The sequence below is a fragment of the Cylas formicarius genome, unplaced genomic scaffold, assembly GCF_029955315.1.
Source record: "Cylas formicarius isolate icCylForm1 unplaced genomic scaffold, icCylForm1.1 PGA_scaffold_7__23_contigs__length_41026272, whole genome shotgun sequence".
NCBI classification, from domain to species: domain Eukaryota; kingdom Metazoa; phylum Arthropoda; class Insecta; order Coleoptera; family Brentidae; genus Cylas; species Cylas formicarius.
Window position 1 is genome coordinate 5,377,318 of NW_026844352.1, and position 21,852 is coordinate 5,399,169.

Consider the following 21,852-nt stretch of genomic DNA (forward strand, 5'->3'; position numbering starts at 1 on the left):
ACCATCCGGCCCAAAAACCATCGGTCATCAACTCTCTTGTTTACACAGCCGTAAAACTATCTCAGCCAGAGTCACTGAACCTAAAATTGAAACACCTTACCTCTGCTCTTCTCTCCAATAATTTCCACATTAAAGATATTAAGCGTTCCATCAGAAAATACACTTCAACACAACCTTCTAATACCAACGAGGCCGAAAGTAATCACACACCTGCCACTGTTGTCCTTCCTTGCATTCAAAACATCACTGACCACATATCAAAAGTTCTAAAGAAGTATAACGTCAAAACCAGATTTAGCACTTGTCCAAAATTCTCTCAACATCTTCAGTCAGTCGAAGATAAAGTTCCATTTGAGATGGCAGGAGTTTACAGCATTTTATGCATATGCGGCAAAGAATACATTGGAGAGACCGGGCGAAAAATATCAACTAGGCTCAAAGACTTCTAGATTCCTCCTGCGTCGGTTTTTGCTTAGTGGAAATTGCTAATGTTGGCCAACAGGATGATTGGCGAAACTTCAGCAATTTCGACTAAGCAAAAACCGACGCAGGGGGAATCCAGAAGTTTTGTAAAAAGCATTACACTATCCTGTGGAAGTTTCTTTGAAAAAACAAAAATAGGCTCAAAGAACACGAATTAGCCTCACGACTAAGACAAAATAAACTCATAAGCTGTTGCCGAACACAATGACGAAACCGGACATAAAATTTTATTCTATAAAACTAAACTTCTTGCCTGTAATCAATTCTTCTACCAACTCTCGGATTTTTAGTTGGTAGAAGAATTGATTACATTCAAGAATTTAATTTTTATTCAATAAAATTTTATGTCCAGTTTCGTGATTGTGTTCGGCAACAGCTGATGAGTTTATTTGTCTTGTCTTTTTCGTGTTCTTTGAGCCTAGTTGATATTTTTCGTCCTGTCTTTCCAATCTATTCTTTGCCGCATATGCATGGAATGCTGTAAACTCAAACGGAATTTTGTCTTTGACTGACCAAAGATGTCGAGAGATTTTTGGACAAGTGGTAAATCTGGTTTTGGCGTTATACTCCTTTAGAGCTTTTGATATGTGGTCAATGATTTCTTAATATTTGAAGGACCTCATTGCTATTGGAAGGTTGCGGTAAAGTGTATTTTTTGATGGAACGTCACCAATATGGTAATCAGTTATCCGAAACGGTGTTTTTGCCCCTCATTTAGCCCCACCCCACTCAAACAATATATAAGCAGGTACAGAGTAAAATGGGAGCTAGTTTCAGTCAAGCTCTGAAGAAGCCAACAGGATGATTGGCGAAACGTCAGCAAGTTCGACTCAGCAAAAACCGAAGCAGGAGGAATCCAGAAGTAATACTTTCCCTAACCTTGTCACTGACATTACCTGATCCGTTGTCCGCAATATATTGTGTCTCCGCTTCATGTCTCTATTCCCACTAGGCTTAAAGTTTTACACACTAAGAGCCTTAAACCTTAAGACTTAATCACGTTTCGTAAATAATTTCAGGTTTAATTTGGGCCGAAATAAGATCGCTCTGGTCCGACGGACTAATAGAATACATTGCGGATTTGTGGAATATTGTGGATTTTATCACCAACATGTTTTATTTTCTCTGGCTGGCGCTGAGATTAACATCGTGGTACGTTTGTTGGGTAAGTAGTTTGAACTAAAGCTGGGATGATGGATACGGATCTTATTTATCCGTACGTTTTAGAGGGACGATTCCCTGGGTAAGCCCACTTGGTACCCTAGAGAGGAATGGGACTCTTTCGAACCCATGCTTCTGTCGGAGGGTGCGTTCGCCGCCGGTATGATATTCAGGTGATGAATGAGGCTACCTTTTGAAACTCAAATCGGCATTACATTCGTTTTAGTTTTCTAAAGTTGGTTCACATATTCAGTGTCAATCCGCACTTGGGGCCGCTCCAGATTTCTCTTGGCCGCATGATAATCGATATCGTCAAATTCTTCTTCATTTACACACTGGTTTTGTTCGCATTTGGCTGCGGTAGGCGATCGGTTGAGTTATTTTCCGACGACATTGCGCACAATTTTCAGGTCTAAATCAACTGCTGTGGTATTACGCCGAATTGGAAAAGAAAAAATGTTACCATTTGCCCAACGGCTTGCCGGACTTTGACAATAACGACAAGGCGTGCACAATATGGCGGCGATATGCGAAGTAGGGTGCTATAGTGTATCATGGCTGCACTATTAAACCTGCCATTTTTAAATACATACTCGCCCTTGTGATGGAGCTTAGATTTATCACATGAATTCTTTGAGCAGCAAAGTCATGAGCCATGACACCTTCGATAACAATTTACACGTTGTATTCGAATGATTGACGTCCTCTAAACACTTTCTTTAATACGAGTTCTATTTTCAAAAACACCCTCCTCTAAAAAGTATCTGCTTTCATTAAGAGCAGATTAAGACAATGTCTAGACTAAAAACAAGCAGACATCAATAATTTGACACATACCACAAACTAAAAATCACACAGAGCCTTTACAATGTCAAATTGACCACACAGCAATAATCATTGTAATAGCACACAGCCATAAATTTAGCGATAATTTTGCAAATAGCAAACAGTAATAATTTTTACCATAGCACACAGCAATCTCAATTAAATTATGCACTCAGCAATAATTATTGTAATTGCATACAGCTATAGTTTTCAGGAATAGGTTTTTCAAATAACTGCAATAAGTTTTGTCATAGCACACAGCGATTGCAGTTAAATTATGCACGCAGCAATAATTTAACAAATAGCACACAGCAATAATTATTGTAATTGCAATTTTCAGCAATAATTTTACAAATAACACACAGCAATAATTTATTGTCATAGCACACAGCAATTGCAATTAAATTATGCACATAGCAATAATTTAACAAATAGTACACACCGACGACTTTTGTAATAGCACACATCAGTCACAACGTCAAATTAATTAGCTTGTGGAAGTTTCTTTGAAAAATAACGTTTTGATTATTCGGTTCTCGAAATATTTACATATTTTACTTACATCAGCCATGATTTAGTATATCTATCACTAGCGTGGTGAACTGAGTAAATAGCCGATTAAACATTTTATATTCACCAAAGTTCGCAAGACATTTTAACTCATTCTACAAAGCACTCTCGATTTATGTTCCGTTATTACTGTTTGTCCATTTCCAGCTTATTTGAAACTTCGCAGTCGCTGTTTTGGGCCAGTTTCGGTCTCGTCGACTTGATGTGCTTCGAGTTAACCGGCATAAAGGGTTTTACTAGGTTTTGGGCTCTATTGATGTTCGGTTCATATTCCGTTATTAACATCATAGTACTTCTCAATATGTTGATTGCTATGATGTCGAACTCTTACCAGATCATATCGGTAAGTGCTACTTAAGTAAGATTTCCACAAACTAATCGATAAAATTGATCTCTGAAATATTAATATATTAATATTGTTAATTGATAGAAGAGACAGAAGTATATTTCCTAAGAGGTCAAACTAAATAAATATATTTAGATAATTATATATTTTTGGAAAGTTTCATAAAAATATACAGGATGAACAATTTAAAGAATCGCAACCTTGGCTTGCACCCAAAAAATCCATACCCGCTGTTTTGAAAATATCATCATTTGTTTCAAGAAAATCAAGCAGTGAGATGCTCCGCAATAACAAACAAAAATTAACAAAAAATACTTTACATAGAATGATGAAAATTTTTAGAAAATACAGTCCTAGTCGCCACTTAACATACATTCTGACAACAAACACGAAACAGTAGTCTGCCAAGTTAACAGTTATTTATTAGTTAGCTTTCTGACGTTTCTCCAATCATCCTGCTAGGGTGTTAGGGTGAATAGGGTATAAATCGCTAAGAAAATCTTGTAGACATTCTTGACCAAATAACAAAAGTATCATCAACGTACCTTTTCCATAATTTTGGTTTTAGATCGAAAGTGTCGAGGGCTTTCTTTTCGAAGTCTTACATAAATATTTCATGGTTACAAGAAAAATATGTTTCAGAAAAGCATCTTCCACTTAAGATGACAAGGTTTGGTTCCAGATGTGTGGAGGACAAAACAGAAACATCAAAATATCGTTAGTGTGGTTAAAAATTCTATCGATGGGAAATGTTGTGGAAATCATAGACCACAAATTTTTAATATCACGGTATTCATTTTTACCTAATGACGGAGATTTTGGCGTTATAAAAATGTCGTTAAAAAGAAATCAGTTATTGTATTTGCCACAAGATTATTATAAAATAATTAATAAATGTACAAAAGGTAATACTTTCATACTAAATGAAATGAAACAAGAGCATTTTATATCAACAAGACTCTTGGAAGAAGCAGTTTACAAAAAATCCAAAAATACCAACGGGGAAAAAAAACTGGCTTCAAATATGCTGCATGCGATTTTTAAGAAATGAACCACATAAAATTTTATCCAAATCAACGCAGAAATTGAAATTCTTGATTTATTGCCACGTCGGGTTGGAACTAAAAAATTTTTGAATATTGTGTTGCCATCGTTGATATCATCCGTTCGCTTGTTGAACTCCGACTGCAATCCTGCAGACGTTTCGCCAAAATCTCACTTGGCATATTCAATGCTCGCGCTCCGAAAACACTTCACAGGGCGAGCATTGAAGATACCAAGTGAGATTTTGGCGAAACGTCTGCAGGATTCCAGTCGGAGTTCAACAAGCGAACGGATGATATCCCGGAATATAGTGTCATCACATTTTTCCATCCGTGAATCAATACGTGAAGAAAAAAACAAATATATATATATATATATATATATATATATATATATATATATATATATATATATATATATATATATATATATATATATATATATATACATTATTTTTTGTGACGTTTCGGCCTTCAAGACCTTCTTCAGACATTTAATTTTAACCTACAAAAATGTGTTTTTAAATAAAATTATTTATAGCATTGTTTTCCTGGTCATAATTAAAACATAGATAAAAATTTGTATAGGAGTCAGCATTGAAATGATTAAAAATTACTAGTGCAAGTCAATAGAACAAACAAAGTGATTAAAAATTGTATAAAAATAGATGCACAACAATAAAACATACATAATTTTTTATATTACGATTACATACATACCTTAAGCCAAAAATCAACGGTTCACTATATAGTTGTTTGGTAATTTACAGTTTTACAACATTCACAACAGACATATTGAATATGTAAATCGACAAGCCACATTGATAAGACGACGAACCAAAACAATAATGCGAAGCCCGGATGTACGTTTCTTCACAGTAGGAAAACGGAGTTTTTTTTTTTTCTAAAGCTTTTTTTTTTTGTTTGTGTGAGATTCACGGGTTAATGTGTCTCTTTATTTAATTAAGTTGTGATAAATTTTGCTGAGATTTTTTGTGTCAGTCTTAGAGTTTATGGCGTTTGGATTTTTTTGGATCTCAATCATTTCATAAAATTCCCGTCTTTTTGTGTGCCTCTCTGAGCATAAAATTTTCACACTTTGAAAGTCAAACGAGTGCTGATTCTCCCTGGAATGGCTCGAAAGAGCAGTGTTATTTTTTTTGTCATATTTATGGCCGTTTAAGCGACTTTTTAAGTATTGACTAGTTTGTCCGATGTAGACACCGTTACAATTTTGGCACGGTATTTGGTACACCACGTGGTTTTTTTTCTCGTCAGGGATTTTTGATTTTAATTTACTAAAGTTTTGTTCTAATAGGTTATAACCTTTGTGTGCCACAGTAATGTCGTGTTGTTTGAACACATTGCACAAATTTTCCGATAGCCCTGGAACGTACGGTAATGGGAGATATTGTTTTTGAGTATTTTTCTTCTCGGATTTGTTACCAGCATTTTGATTGTAAAATTTGTGTATCCGTTTATTGAAAATTTTATTTATTAATACATCCGGATAACAGTTTAATTTTAGGGCTTGTTTTGCTTTTTTAATAGCTTGCTGTCTGTACTCAGGATCGGACAGTTTAATAGCTCGGTCGGCTAAACCTATTATTACGGATTTTTTTTGGGTGATGGGATGTTGGGAGTTGAAACTTATATACCTAGATCTTTGGTGTACCATTTGGTTTTTATCTGGTCTTTGCTGTGGTATAGAGTCAGGTCTAGAAAGTTAATGACGTTATTTTTATCGATCTCTATTAAAAATTGAAGTTTGTCGTTGTATGAATTAAAATTCTCTAGAATATTATCGATTTCAGTTTTTGGGACAGCACTTACGCAGTCATCGACATAACGATAAAATAGGGGGATATGAAGATTTATATTTTTTAGTACGGATTCTTCCAAATCTTCCATTACTAACTGTGCAATAACACTGGAAATCGATGCTCCCATTGCACAACCATCGACCTGCCTGTAATATTTGTCATTGAATAAGAAATAGGTTGATGTTAATGTTAATTCTACAGCTTCAAGAAAGTGATTTAACGGAATATCTGTGAAATGTTTAATTTTTGGCCATTTTTTCTTTATTATATCTTTAGCTAAAGGGATGGGAATATTTGTGTATAGAGAAATGACATCTAACGAGATCGAAACATAGTTTTCAGGTATTCTGACATTTTTTATCTTTTCTTTAAAATCGAAAGAGTTTTTGATATAATATTGATTTTGATTTATAACGTTTTGTAGTATATTTTTAAGGAACTTTGACAATTTTTCACAAGGGGATTGAATGCATGACACTATGGGTCTTAGAGGTACGCCAGGTTTATGTAGTTTAGGCAATCCATAGATTCTAGGAGGTAGTGCATTCTGTATTTTAAGATTTTTGGCTACATTCGGTGAAATAAAAAGTTCTTTTTCCCATTTTGATACCAGATCGTTATTTCTTTTTTGGAAAATGTTTGTAGGATCATTATTTATTTGTTTATATGTTTTGTCATCGTTTAGAAGGTCATACATTTTTGTGTTGTAGTCCTTTTCGTGCATAATTACGGTTTTGTTTGATTTATCTGGTCTTAATATTTTTATAGTTTTGTTTCTTTTTAGGAAAGCTTTTGTCTTTTTCAATTTGCTAGTAAAAATTTTTTTGTTTGTTTGGTTACTTTTTTGTTTAATAAAGTTATTTTTAAAGTTTGTAATTATGTTACAGGACTTGGCCCTTATTTCATCCCTTCCGCTAGAGACAGTGTTGTGTAATATAGTTTCAATGTTACAAATAATATCGGTGATGGGTATTTCTTCAGGTTTTTCTACTGGGACTGCAAAGTTTGGGCCTAGGGCTAATATGTCATTCACGTAGTTGGGGATTTCAATATCTGTAAGGTTTTCGATCCATTTGGAGGAATCAACACCGTTTGTCTGCGTGTTTAGCTCAGGGTTTATTTTTCTAATTTTGTTTACATTTTTTTCTTTAATGTTTTTAAATAAATTTTCGGTTTTAATTTTTACAATAGTTACATAGTTGTTAAAATATTCGGTTCTAAAAGAGTTTTCAAAAATATTTCAATTTTTTCGATTTCCGATGTTAAATGGTTTATCGTATGGGTCGTCTCAGTAATTAGAAGGCTTAGGGTTTTTCGAACAAATGTTTTTAAAATTATTTCGTTGAATTTTCGCTCGAGGTACTTACATGAAAAATTGATATGTGCAACTTTGATTCTTAAAAATGTGGGTGTTAGATTGTCATCCTTACAACGCAAAAGAAAGATTCTACGGTTTTTCTGTTTACACCATTGTAGATTAAATTTTGAGTACGCTTTTAGGTTGGTTGCCACCGTCTCTCCGTACGCTTCTCTGACGGTTGGAATATATATATATATATATATATATATATATATATATATATATATATATATATATATATATATATATATATATATATATATATATATATATATAAGTGTTTTCGGAGCGCGAGCATTGAAGATGCCAAGTGAGATTTTGGCGAAACGTCTGCAGGATTCCAGTCGGATGCAGGATTTGCAGGATTCCAGTCGGAGTTCAACGAGCGAACGGATGATATCCCGGAGTATAGTGTCATCATATATATATATATATATATATATATATATATATATATATATATATATATATATATATATATATATATATATATATATATATATATATATATATATATATATATATATATATATATATATATATATATATATATATATATATATATATATATATATATATATATATATATATACCTCCGGAACCCCATAACTACTTCAAATCACTCCCGCATACTGAGAATGTTAACTAATAACTTGTTACTTAATTTATTTCTATTATCTAAAAATATAATTTAAATGTTTTTTTTCCTATTTTTTATGTTATATGTAACGGACTTAAGTTTTTTCATTTTTTGTAACAAAACAAATTTTTATTTTGAAAGTGACCCAAGTCCTTTCAAGGCAAGCAAGGTCATAATAATAGCGACTTTAATAGAATGTATAAAATTAAATCTCTTAAATGCGATTTAACATTGCAAGTCAACCATATATCTTACGTATATTTTGGATTTTGTAAAAACGCAAAACCTTAATTATTTCAAATTAAAGATAAATCGACTTATGTCACTTTCAATATAGGAAGAAATTTGCTGTACAATGCGTTTAATTTTAGGAGAGATCGGATACGGAATGGAAATTCGCACGGAGTCGACTTTGGATTAGTTACTTTGACGATGACGGCGATTTACCCGCTCCGTTCAATGTCATTCCGAGACCTAGTTCTCTGTTTCAAAAATGCGGATGTCAGAAATCGAAACTCAGTTCAGCTAGTTTTCGGGTGAGGAGGAAGCTCAAAGTTTTGAAATTAAGCGCGTAGCATTGCGAGTCCTTTTTTTGCAGAATAAATCGAAAGAAATCGCGAAGGTGAGACATGAAACTGTTATGAGGTTGCTGGTTAGAAGATATGTAACCGCCGAACAGAGAAAGAGAGACGACTTTCGTATCACGGAGGACGACGTGATGGAGATTAGGCAGGATATATCCTCGTTGAGATACGAGCTCATCAACATTCTTAGGAATAATGGGATGAAAACACCTGAAATTAAAATCGAAGATACTCAAGGTATTCTCACTTTATTTACAATGCCAGATAAGAACGTAAAGTGCTGTAACTCAAAAACTGCTCGACGTAGAGATTTGCAGTAAAAAAAATTATTATGAAAGTAGGAAACAAAATGTCAAAAATATCTTTATATTTTCAAGGTCGCCAGGCAGCGTTACATGTTACGACATACCTGAGAAAGCATATTTGAGTATTTTTATATAAATACTGATCACTGATTGTACCATATATATTTGCTCTTTAGATCAATCACTTTACATTGTTTTCCAATTTTATTTCCTAGGTACCCAACAATACACCTCTGTGAGTTTTAAAGGAGTATGTTAATTTGCAGGTATTTGGTTATATTGTGCAAGTGTAAGTTCATCGTCTTCTGAAAGCCCCTAAAAATAATAAACACTTACACACAAAAAAAAGGTATACTAGACAAAATTTAATAATTAGGTACTTACGATATAGAATAGGATGGATCATCTTCACCGTTGGTGGTACCTTTATGCATTTTGTTATACTTACGTCTGATATTATTATCAAAGTATGTAAAAAAAACAAATAAACTCACTACTAGTCAACTTCACAATGAGAATGCGACCACAAATGCTGATGGACACGAATTTTCACTTTAAACGTTTCTGTCGCCTTCTGTATAATTTATTGTTTCTCACGTTTACATTTCTGCGTAGACTCTGGCCCTCGGCGCGGCGATCTTAAACTTTAAACGTGAACTTTCCACTGAAATCCTTCTAGTGAATGCAACAAAAAAATATATAAACGACTGAATGGATTTGGACAAACCTAATCCAGTTAAAAAAAAACTTTGATTTCTCTGTCAACCTCGTTTTTCCTGTAATATGTCTAGTTCTTAGTGATAGCGCTATGGCGCGTTCTTTGATGTTCAAAATTCCCAAAAAATTATGACCTTTTTTCAATTAAAATATAGTAAAATGATGCCTAAATGGGCTAGTGCAAACCGCACCTTGATAACTTATTCCTAACCTAAAATATAGTACTATAAAAATTAAGCCATCATAAAATTTTATAAAGTTGTTATAACACCGATAGTTGTTCTTATTTAGTGGACTTTTTTCACGATTCAATCGTAAAAGTTTATGACTTTATGATTTTTAAGTAATAAAATCATTGTCAATTCAAAAAAAAATTCACGAGAGTGAACAATCACCGGTTATGAAATGAAACTAATGCCTTCTTAAATTTTCGAACCCTGTTCAGTTTCAATTTCTGCTCCTGACAGGCTACGAATGTTGCTGGTGGAATCTGATCAACAATATCTTTTAACTGACCCCACAGATAGATGGCCAAACTGAAGAGAGTGGTGGCCAAGAATTAGCTTTGATCCTTTAAAATGTTTAGAATAGTAGCATTTTGCTCAACATGAGAGACGTTTCCTTCCTTTGTTCTAACAGATCGTTTTGGCAACTGAGATCGAAAGGTCTTTCAGTCAATGAAGACATACAAAATATCCATGTCCTACTCTTTGTATTCTTCAGTTGTATATTATATTCCATATTCTTTTTTGAACTAAGACTACTTGTTGTGTACATAGCCATAAAACTATCTATCTATATATAAGCACAAGATATTCTAGTTAATTTCGACGTAGAATCCCTCTTTACCAAAGTTCCTATTCCTGAAACTCTCAACATCATTTCATATATATTAAAATCCGAGAATCTGGAACCAAACCTTCGCACCTTAATTGAAAAATCTTGTCTGGAACATATTTTTTCTTATAACGGTAAAATTTTTGAAGAAACGTAGGGAACAGCTCTGGGTTCTCCACTATCACCAGTCATCGCGAATATATTTATGGAAGCCTTTGAGAAGAAAGCTAAGAAAGCTCTCGACACCTTCCATCTAAAACCAAAATTATGGAAACGCTACGTCGATGATACTTTTGTTATTTGCCATTATGATCAAGAATCCCTAATAGATTATCTTAGACATTTAAACTCTATACACGTTTTACCATTGAATTAGAAAGTAATAACAACCTCCCATTCTTAGATGTTCTTGTCAATCGGAAATCACGCCTAACATTGGATCATTGTGTTTACACAAAACCTACGCTCACAGACCGATACCTTACAGCATTGTCACATCAACATCCGGCCCAAAAATCATCGGTTATCAACTCTTGTTTACAGAGCCGTAAAACTCTCCCATTCCGAGTCACCGAACCAAGAATTTTTCCTTTTTTCTCTCCAATAATTTTCACATTAGAGATATTAATCGTTCCAAAGACCGAAGTAGGCCCTCCTCACATTGAAAATATTACTAACCACGTATCAAAAGGTCTTAAGGAACAATGTTAAAATTACTTGTCCAAAAATCTTTCAACATCTTCGATTAGTCAAAGACATAATTCCGTTTGAAATACAAAAAATACGAAAAACATGAAAGAGCGTTGAGACAAATAAATCAGCAGTTCTTTAGATTCGCTACCCTGAAACAAAATATAAACAGGTACAGAATATAATGCAAACAAGTTCGGTAAACATTGTTCTGCTTTCATTGGATGATAGTCAAGAACCCTAGGTGTTAGAAGACATTTGAACCTATTTTTATAGTCCCTGAACAGAGTTGTTAGGGTTTCTGACAACCATGGCAGTTTGATAACCCGTTTGACCAAAGTTAAGTAAGGGCCCATCAACTACAAAAATGATTATTACTACCTTTGTTCGGGGATCTAAACCAGATCTTCTTTGCTTTGATTTGGTTGATTCATTCATCAACCCGAATGATAAGGGTAGTTTACGAAACTCTTCGCAGACTGCCATGACCAGAACTTTTTCCAGTGTCAGGAAAAAAGGGGAAAACAATGGAACGCAGACTATTACAAGATTTTCACATCGGTATCGTGGAAGGTCTGGCGAGCGAGATGCAACAGAACCCAGCCGGACCTATAAATGTATTCAAACAGATTGCAAAGGTGCTGGGACGTAGAACTACATTCCAGACGAAGAAGAAGGATTGGAACGCGGTGGTGAGGAAGAATACGATGCCCAGCAACCCGATCGGGTCCGCCCAAGAAGCCGAAGAATCTCGAAAAATGAGGCAAAGCCTAAGGAAGCACATCATCACCAACGTTGACCATCCATTGCAGATCGAAGATGAAAAGCTTCTTGGTAATTTCATTTTGAAAACCTACTGCTGTGCGCCCAAAGTAACATCATCAGAAATTATTTGTTTTTTATATAGCGTTGATGATATTTGTTGGACATAGCTTATGATGGTATCGAAATTAGTTCTACATTATGCAGGGTCGACCAAAACGATTGATTTGTTTTGAGCTTCAACATCTTTTATTGCTCCCTTTACGGCGATCCATCGAAGTTGGGGTGAGCCCAATAATTAACAGTTTGTTTGTGTGTTACCAGTAGCCCCGTTACTGTCCTTCGCTATATATATATATATATATATATATATATATATATATATATATATATATATATATATATATATATATATATATATATATATATATATATATATATATATATATATATATATATATATATATTTTATAGGATGATTCTTAGGATTTGGTCCACAGTGAACAAAACTCACAAATAATTTTAAAACACTGTAATTGTCATTGACGTTTCGACCGGCAACCCAGGTCTTTCTCAAAAACTGCAAAACAAAGGACAAAAAAAGCGTCTAACACAGAATATCTTAAACAGTAGACATATACGAATTTAAAAATTACAAATATTATAAAAATAAATGACATATATTAGTCATACTCACAAATTTATTATTTTTTTTTTAAATGTCTATTATTAGCGCTGTTTGTGAAAAAGTACCACAACATACATCATTGCCAAAAACAATAACGTTCTTGCCTTGGCGTACGAATCACAAACAGAAGTGGAAAATAAACATTCATTGTATCTGATGTCTTTTTTTTTTTTACCTCTTTGTTTTTATTTATTTATTTTTTTAGAGTGTACGTTTGTGTTAAGTTTAAGATCTACTGATACGCAGTGAAGCATCTGAGCATTAAAATGGTCTACTTTAACAATTCGAAATAGATTTCACTCAGGTGTTTTATGTCGGTTTTCGCGTTTATGGCGTTTTTATTCCTTTGAATATGTATCATCTCAATTATTTCCCTTTTTTGTGTGTTTGGTTCGGTAGCAAGTATTTTTGTGTCATCGAAGTTAAAGGTATGTGTTTTCTCCGTTATATGGCTGCTGATGGCTGTTTTATTTTTTTTGTCGTACTTATGACCATTGATGCGGTTCTTCAACAGTTGGCTAGTCTGTCCAATGTACACTTGGTCACAGTCGTTGCATGGTATTTGATATACAATGTGACTTTTTTTATCTTTGGGTATTGGTGTTTTTAGTTTACTGAAATTCCTATTTAACAAATTTTGACCCTTGTGGCAGATTGTTACAGAGCTTCCCTTAAACACATTCGAGATTTTTTCCGATAAATTTGGTATGTATGGCAACGAACAATATTCTCGTTTTGATGGTTGTGTGTTTTCCTTAACAGAAATCTTGTTGTAGAATTTATGTATCCTTCTTTTAAAAATAGAGTTAATTAAGGCACTTGGGTAATTGTTTAGTTTTAGTGTGTACTTAGCCATATATACAGCTTCTTTTCTGTACTCTGGATCAGATAGATTTATAGCTCTGTCAGCCAACCCGATAATAACAGTCTTTTTTTGTGATATTGGGTGTTGGGAGTGAAAATTAAGGTATCGTCCAGACCATGTATCTTTTGTGTACCACATCGTTCTGATTTTGTTTTCCTTGCGTATTAGTGTCATGTCTAAGAAGTTAATTTTGTCATCTTTTTCATATTCTATGGTAAATTTTATCTTTGTGTGATATGAGTTAAAACTATTCAGAATGAGGTCGCCCTTTTCTTTAGGTATTGCTAGAAAACAGTCGTCGACATATCGATAGAAACAGGGTAATTTAATAGTCATTTTGTCAATAACTGTTTTTTCTAGGTCTTCGAGAACAAGTTGCGCTATTACACTCGAAATAGAAGCACCCATGGCGCAACCGCCAATCTGCTTGTAATATTTATTATTATATATGAAATAGGTCGAATTTAGAGTTAATTTTATGGCTTCCACGAACTCGTCTAGTGGAATGTCTGTGTGAAGTTTGATCATGTCCCATTTTTTATTTATTATGTCTATAGCTAAATCGATAGGAATGTTTGTGTAGAGGGACACTACATCTAGAGATGCTAAAATGTGGTCATGCGGTAGAATGATTCTGCTAATTTTTTCTTTAAACTGCCACGAATCTTTAATATAGTATTCATTATCATTCACTATGTTTTTTAAGATGTTTTTTAAGAATTTTGATAATTTTTCGAAAGGGGACTGAGTGCAAGAGACAATAGGTCTTAACGGGATATTTTGTTTATGCAGTTTTGGTAAGCCGTAGATCCTTGGGGCGATAGCATTATTAATTTTTAAGTGTTTTGCAGTTTGCGGCGAGATTAGGAGAGCTTTTTCCCATCGATTTATTATATCGTTGTTATTTTTTTGAAATATGTTTGTGGGATCGTTTTTTAATTCTCTATATGTGGCCCTATCTGATAGAAGTTCATTTATTTTATTGTCATAGTCGGTAGTGTACATTATGACTGTTTTGTTAGTCTTATCAGGTTTTATGTCTACTGTTTAAGATATTCTGTGTTAGACGCTTTTTTTGTCCTTTGTTTTGCAGTTTTTGAGAAAGACCTGGGTTGCCGGTCGAAACGTCAATGACAATTACAGTGTTTTAAAATTATTTGTGAGTTTTGTTCACTGTGGACCAAATCCTAAGAATCATCCTATAAAAAATATACAAGGATCCAAGAAAAGCATATTTTTCAACTATATATATATATATATATATATATATATATATATATATATATATATATATATATATATATATATATATATATATATATATATATATATATATATATATATATATATATATATATATATGTATATGTATATATATATATATATATATATATATATATATATATATATATATATATATATATATATATATATATATATATATATATATATATATATATATCATATACAGGGTGTTATATTTAAAAAATGCACTTTTCACCATTTTTGTACTTCATAGGCGAATCATTAGTTTTGACCAACCCTGTATGATATAGAACTAATTTCGATATAAAAAAAATGTACAGTACTTCAAAAATTTTAACTTTCTACTGACTCCAGTGTCGTAGTAATAAAAATTCCAATATTGATTCTACTTTTTCAAAGAAGCGCCTTAAGCGTCTAAGGTGCCATCATAAATGAATCACTAATTTTATTTTATTCAAAACTTTGCTTATGATAAAGACCAAAACCTATTTGCTGTATAAAATTACTCCCAAAGTCCCATTATTATTAGAAACTCTTAGTTCTGGTAAATCAGCAACGGTGCACCTAAAGTGGAGTTCGGTATAAAGAAATTTTCATTAGGTTAACCTTCAAATTGACAAATGGCAATTGCTTCTTGGGTTTAATGCTCGAAAAAAATAACACGTTACTGCTTGAAATGAGCTTTTGGCTTTTCCAAGAACAACTGTTGGTTCTTAACAACCACTTCATCGTGATTATAACTCAGCCCTTACCTAATCTTTTGTTCTGTATCTTTACGTGCTTTGTCGTTGCACATTGATTATGATTTTTTAACATGTAGAGTACAATCCAAAACTATGTGAAGTGCCAAGAACAGCGAGAGTAGCCTACGCGAAGTTTATGTCCAAAAAGATTGAAGAGGAATACAAGAAATCGGAGAACGATTGCTCACATTCTGAGAATAAGTTAAGGGATCCGCAGCACTCAAAACAATTGGGAGTCACATTTTCATGTAAGTTTCCCGAATTTAACTCATTTAACTCATATTATTGTGTTCTCTTAACTGCTGAGAGTTCTTGATGCCCTGATGAACTCTGTAGAGTATGTCTATGTCTAGATTGTTTAGTGGGCTCATGAAATTGTTCTTCTGGGCATTCTTAGCCGCCGGCTTTTGGTTCGAAGATAAGTGGAACTTTCCTTCTCTTCCATAACCACAACGTTGCAAGTGGATTGGTCGATGACAGTCTCCTTCACTTTTGTAGTGCTTATTAGCAGTTATAACATGAAAACTATTTGAACTTGGCTTATCGATATTTTCCAGCTTCTCTATATTGGCATAATAAGTTTTCAAATATAGACGATTTTTAAATGATATTAAAATAGGTTGTGGAAGTTTATTTGAAACATTAAGTTTAATATCTTGTTTTATGTATTCCCCTTTTTTCTGTGAGTCCTGCTTTTTTTAAGGCTAGCTACTAGCTAGTTGATACACTGAACCAAATTTTGACTCGAACATTTTCCAGCTTCTGTGTATTGGCATGATAGGTTTAATACTACTATTTACAAATCTAGAAGATTTGTAAATCGTATTACAAAATTCTGTAGAAGTTCCTTTGAAAAATTAAGTTTTATGTTATCTAGTTTTATGTTTTCCTGTTTTCTGTGGGTCCTATATTTTTAAGGCTAGCTATTAGCTATTGGACTCATAGACGGTTTCCAACTTATGTATATTGACATGATAAGTTTAATACAACTATTTACAAATAGTCACTTTTTTTCTGTGGGTCCTGCTTTTTTTGAAGCTAATTACTAGCTGCCTGATGAATCAAATGTTGGCTGATTGACATTTTCCAGCTTCTGTATATTGGTATGATAAGATTAATACTAAATAATAGTAATCGTAATAGTTAATACTAAATAAATAGCTTGTGGAAGTTTATTTAAAAAAATAAGTTTAACAATATCTTGTTTTATGTTTCACTTTTTTTCTGTGGGTTCTGCTTTTTTTTAAGTCTAACTAACTACTAGCTACCTGATACCCTGAACCAAATTTTGACTCAAACATTTTCCAGCTTCTATGTATTGGCATGATAAGTTTAATACTACTATTTACAAATCTAGAAGAAGATTTATAAATAGCACTACAAAAGCCTGTGGAAGTTCATTTGAAAAATTAAGTTTAATACTATCTCGTTTTATGTGTTTCCCTTTTTCTTACGTTTTTTCAGGCTAGCTGCTAGATGGTTGATATCCTAAACCAAATTTTGGCTCATTGACATTTTTCATCTTGTGTATATTGACATGATAAGTTTAATACTGCTATTTACATATCTTCTAGATCTAGAAGATTTGCAAATAGTATTACAATAGCTTGTGCAGGTTTCTGTGGAAAATTAAATTTAATACTATCTTGTTTTATGTGTTTCCTTTTTTTTTCTGTGGGTCCTGCTTTTTTTTTTAAGCGAACTACTCGCTAGCTGATGAACCAAATATTGGCTGATCGACATTTTGCAGCTTCTGTATATTGGCATAATAAGTTTAATACTAAATCTAGAAGATTTGTAAATAGTATTAGAATAGCTTGTGGAAGTTTCTTTGAAACATTAAATGTAACACTATCTTATATTATGTGTTTCCTTTTTTTTCAGAGGGTCCTGTTTTTTTAATTCTAGCTACTAGCTAGCTGATACCCTGAACCAAATTTTGACTTATAGACATTTTCTATCTTGTGCATATTGACATGATAATTTTAATATTACTATTTACAAATCTGGAAGATCTTTAAATAGTATTACAAAAGCTTGTGGAAGTTTCTTTGAAAAAATAAGTTTAATACTATCTTGTTTTATGTGTTTCCCTTCTTTTTACTGTAAATCCTGCTTTTTTGAGGCTAGCTGTTAGCTGGCTGATACCCTAAACCAAATTTTGGCTCATCGACATTTTCCGTCTTGTGTATATTGACATGATAAGTTTAATACTACTATTTACAAATCTTCTAGATCTAGAAAAGTTGCAAATAGTATTACAATAGCTTGCGGAAGTTTCTGTGAAAAATTAAGTTTAATACTATCTTGTTTTTGTCCGTCCTTTCATTTTCTGTAGGTATTGCTTTTTTTAAGGCTAGCTATTCGCTAGCTGACACCCTGAACCACATTTTGACTTATAGACATTTTCCAGCTTCTGTATATTGGCATGATATATATAAATAGTATTACAAAAACTTGTAGAAGTTTCGTTAAAATATTAAGTTTAATACTATCTTGTTTTATGTGTTTCCATCTTTTTTGCTGTGGATCCTTTTTTTTTGAGGCAAGCTACGAACTGGCAGATACCCTAAACCAAATTTTGGCTCATCGACATTTTTCATCTTGTGTATATTGACCAGATAAGTTTAATACTACTATTTGCAATTCTAGATTTATAAGTAGTATTAAAATTGTTTGTGGAAATTTCTTTGAAACATTAAGTTTAATACTGTCTTGTTTTATGTATTTCCCTTTTTTTTCTGTGGTCGCTGCTTTTTTAAGGGTAGTTACTAGTTAGCTGATATCCTGAACCAAATTTTGACTCATAGACATTTTCTAGTTTCTGTATATTGGCATGTTTGATACTACTATTTACAAATCTAGAAGATTTGTAAATAGTACAGTACTGTCGGAAGACCGTGGGACAAAAAAGGGTTGATTAATGTTTCTTGAACACATCTGGATACAAATAAGTAGGATCTACCAAAATCATAAGACTTCAATCAATGCGGGTGCAATATATCTCCCATATGAGTCAGTTGTTTCATCAACCATAAGATAAAAATTTTTTTCACCCACTACAGTTGACTTTAGAATATTTTATCTAAAATGATCCTAAATTTACGTAGGTTAGCTTTTTAAGTGGTATATTAAATGCATTACATCAGTCCTCATTCAACTAGACTTCTTCTCTGTTTTTTGGTATTTGTTCAAGGCAATGTTGTATTATGTATTATGTATGTATTATGAGAGGGTTCCCCTAAAACACATAATACATCTTTATTTTTTCACTATATATTAAATGAGTGGAAAAATTTTCTCAATACTTTGAAATTGTTAACAATATCTACCAATAATAGTGTTTTTCAATGCGTAATTTATAAATTCCAAAAGTTCCTATTATACCACTATGTACTGAAAAAAAAAAGTGAATAATAATAATAATGTTTATTTCCATTGACTTGTAACAAAAGTATCGGATAATGTCAAAAAGTAAAAAAAATACATTAGAACACTAAAATAAAACTTTAAAAACAGATACGTACAAACACACAAAGTATATCACACTGAGAGATCAGCATGTGCATGCAATCAAAGTATTCATCTATAGAATAAAAAATATTCTTATTCAAATTGAGCTTTAATTTTTGCTTTATTATTGGTAAAATCATGGGGCTGTTAGCTACTTTGGCTAACTTATGACTTGGCACCTACAAATTAAGATTAACTCTAAAATTGTAATCTCCATCAATTCTGGACATGCAATAATTAGACAGATTACTCTTTATGTAAATTATGCTATGCTATGCTAAGATAAGCATGATCGAAATCATACAATAGTAAAAGCTGATGATCCGCACTCCACCGCAGTCGCCAAATAACAAAAGTATGCCAATTTGGCCTGTCCAGGACAAATTTCTGTCTATGAACAAACCCATATACTTGACAACGTTAGTATGATTAATCGATTTATCCTGCATTCTAACCAATAAGCTCTTGTTCAAATCCCTAAGCGAAAACAACATCATCTCAGTCTTTGTCCCATTCAAACAAATACCGTTACGGTCACAATATCGGGTCATACCACTTACTGCCCTAGTGGCCAAGAACGTGAGATCTTCCAGACTCTTAGATGACACTGCCACAGCAGTGTTATCTATATATAAGGAAACATAATTGTCTGAAAGAATCAGATATATCATTAATAAATATTATAAATAATAAAGGTCTCCGTATGCTTCCCTGTGGGACGCCGCTGGTGAGTTCTTTAGATGAGGATCTAACCACAGAAGTAAAGTATACTATATTCTTACAATTTTTGAATAGGAGGCACAAATCAAATTGTTGCCATCCCGATAGCTCTTTATTCACGACATATAGAAGTTAGTTTTCGGCATTTTAGCAAACACTGGACAGACACGGCCACAGTGGTCTTTCCAAAACAAGGCAAACAAAAACGTTTCAAGAAGACGATACAAAAACATTTTTGTATGTACTTTTCTCGTGATTTCTTGGCAACACTAGATCCTATGATTCATGGATTTTTCGTGATTTTCTTCAGTTATTTTTCTTTATCGTGTTGTAAAGCCATTATTGAATTCCAGATCTTGGAAATAAGTATTAATTTTCAGGTTCCCAGACAAACACCACCGCAGGCGCTTCGAGAAATACGTTTAAAGTAAGTATACATACGAGGGTGGAGTGAAAAGTTTCCGTCTCAGTCAAACCAAAACTATTGTTTTCGTGAAAATGTAAAAATCGGAAAAATGCGCTGTCATCGAATACTTCTATTTCAAAGATTTACACCAAAACAAAGAGATCGATTCAACACTAGAAGACTCCGCCCCATCACATTCAACTATTAACAAGTGGGTTTCTCAGTTTAAGCCTCGCTTCAACTCGCCGACTCCAAAGAAGGCTAAAACAATTTTATCGACAAACAAAGTTATTGATTAACTTGGAATTGGTAAGACTGTCACTGGGCAATACTACGCAAAGTTTTTGCAACGTTTGAAGGAACAGGTGCGAATTAAAAGACCTTATTTGCCTAAAAAAGCATTTTCTTTCATCAGCATAACGCACCAGCGTATTTGTTGATTGTTGTCATGTCCAAAATCCGCTAATCGCGTTTGAATTGATGCCCCAACCTCCCTACTCTCCAGACTGCATCCCAGCGACTATTACCGGTTTCCTAACCTCAAAAAATGGCTTGGCGTTAAAAGATTTGAGAGCAACGAAGAAGTTATCTAAGCTGCAAGTCATTATTTTGAGAAACTTAACGAATCTACATTTAAAACTGGTATCACCAAATTGAGAAATGTTGATGGAGATTACTTTGAAAAATAAAGCAAAAAAGAAATAAAAAACATCGTCAGGCCGGACACTTTTTACCCCTCCCTCGTACATATTAGCATTGAATCTCCGTTATAATACCATACTTATTCACCAAAAAAAATTGTCTTTATGTAGTTTAGTACAAAAGTTGATATTAAAATTTACATTAAAGTCCTAAAAGCTACCTTGGCACTACTTGAAATGCGACTGTTCTATTTGTTCTAAATTAGTGACTCAATCTTTGGGCAAAAAGTTTCAATATCTAATAGCACTAATCGCACTATCGACTTTTGTTCTCACCACATGTAGTTTTCAACGTTTACTTCATTTTAGAGGGAGACACAGTCTCTTAAACACCTTGATGCTCTACCGTCTCTGATGGAGTCTCCAGGTAAATTCAATATATTGCATTAAACACTTCTATGTCGAGCATGTCAGGAAATGCATCAATTCTAGCACCACCTGAACTACCGTCACCACAAGCTCGAAGAAGTGCAGCAAGCTTCGGGTCAGTAGATAACAACGATGTTCCTCCTTCCATGGAATTCAAACTAACTGGTCAGAAAAGCACTGGTTGGATATAGAAGGGAGCTAAAGAAATAATAACAATAACGAACACCTACATTGTAATTTCTTCTTTAATGCGCTGATGCTGTGTTTATTTCAAGTACAAAGATGTTTAATGCAACCTAACGAAAGCTGCTGTGCAACTTCATGCACCTTACAACAAATATGTACTTTTTGAATGTACTGTTTGCACTTTATGTTAACATTATAATTCACACAATAAATAAATAATTACTAACTGCTTATGCGTTTTGTATCTAT

The 21,852-nt window shown here is 33.2% G+C and overlaps 1 protein-coding gene across 1 annotated transcript in view; it reads left to right on the forward strand.

Annotated features, from left to right (window-relative positions):
• The window catches only part of LOC132704297 (transient receptor potential protein), a 32,795-nt gene extending 11,181 nt beyond the window's left edge, over positions 1–21,614 (forward strand). The window contains exons 9-20 of the mRNA XM_060674196.1: positions 1,503–1,648; positions 1,711–1,817; positions 1,871–2,004; positions 2,055–2,178; positions 3,187–3,382; positions 8,623–8,787; positions 8,850–9,072; positions 11,889–12,218; positions 15,786–15,956; positions 20,322–20,368; positions 21,358–21,415; positions 21,481–21,614. Of these exons, the coding sequence (XP_060530179.1) occupies positions 1,503–1,648; positions 1,711–1,817; positions 1,871–2,004; positions 2,055–2,178; positions 3,187–3,382; positions 8,623–8,787; positions 8,850–9,072; positions 11,889–12,218; positions 15,786–15,956; positions 20,322–20,368; positions 21,358–21,415; positions 21,481–21,608 (1,829 nt within the window). The 3' untranslated portion in view covers positions 21,609–21,614. The remainder of the gene's footprint in view (positions 1–1,502; positions 1,649–1,710; positions 1,818–1,870; positions 2,005–2,054; positions 2,179–3,186; positions 3,383–8,622; positions 8,788–8,849; positions 9,073–11,888; positions 12,219–15,785; positions 15,957–20,321; positions 20,369–21,357; positions 21,416–21,480) is intronic.
• The last annotated feature ends 238 nt before the right edge of the window (positions 21,615–21,852 follow it).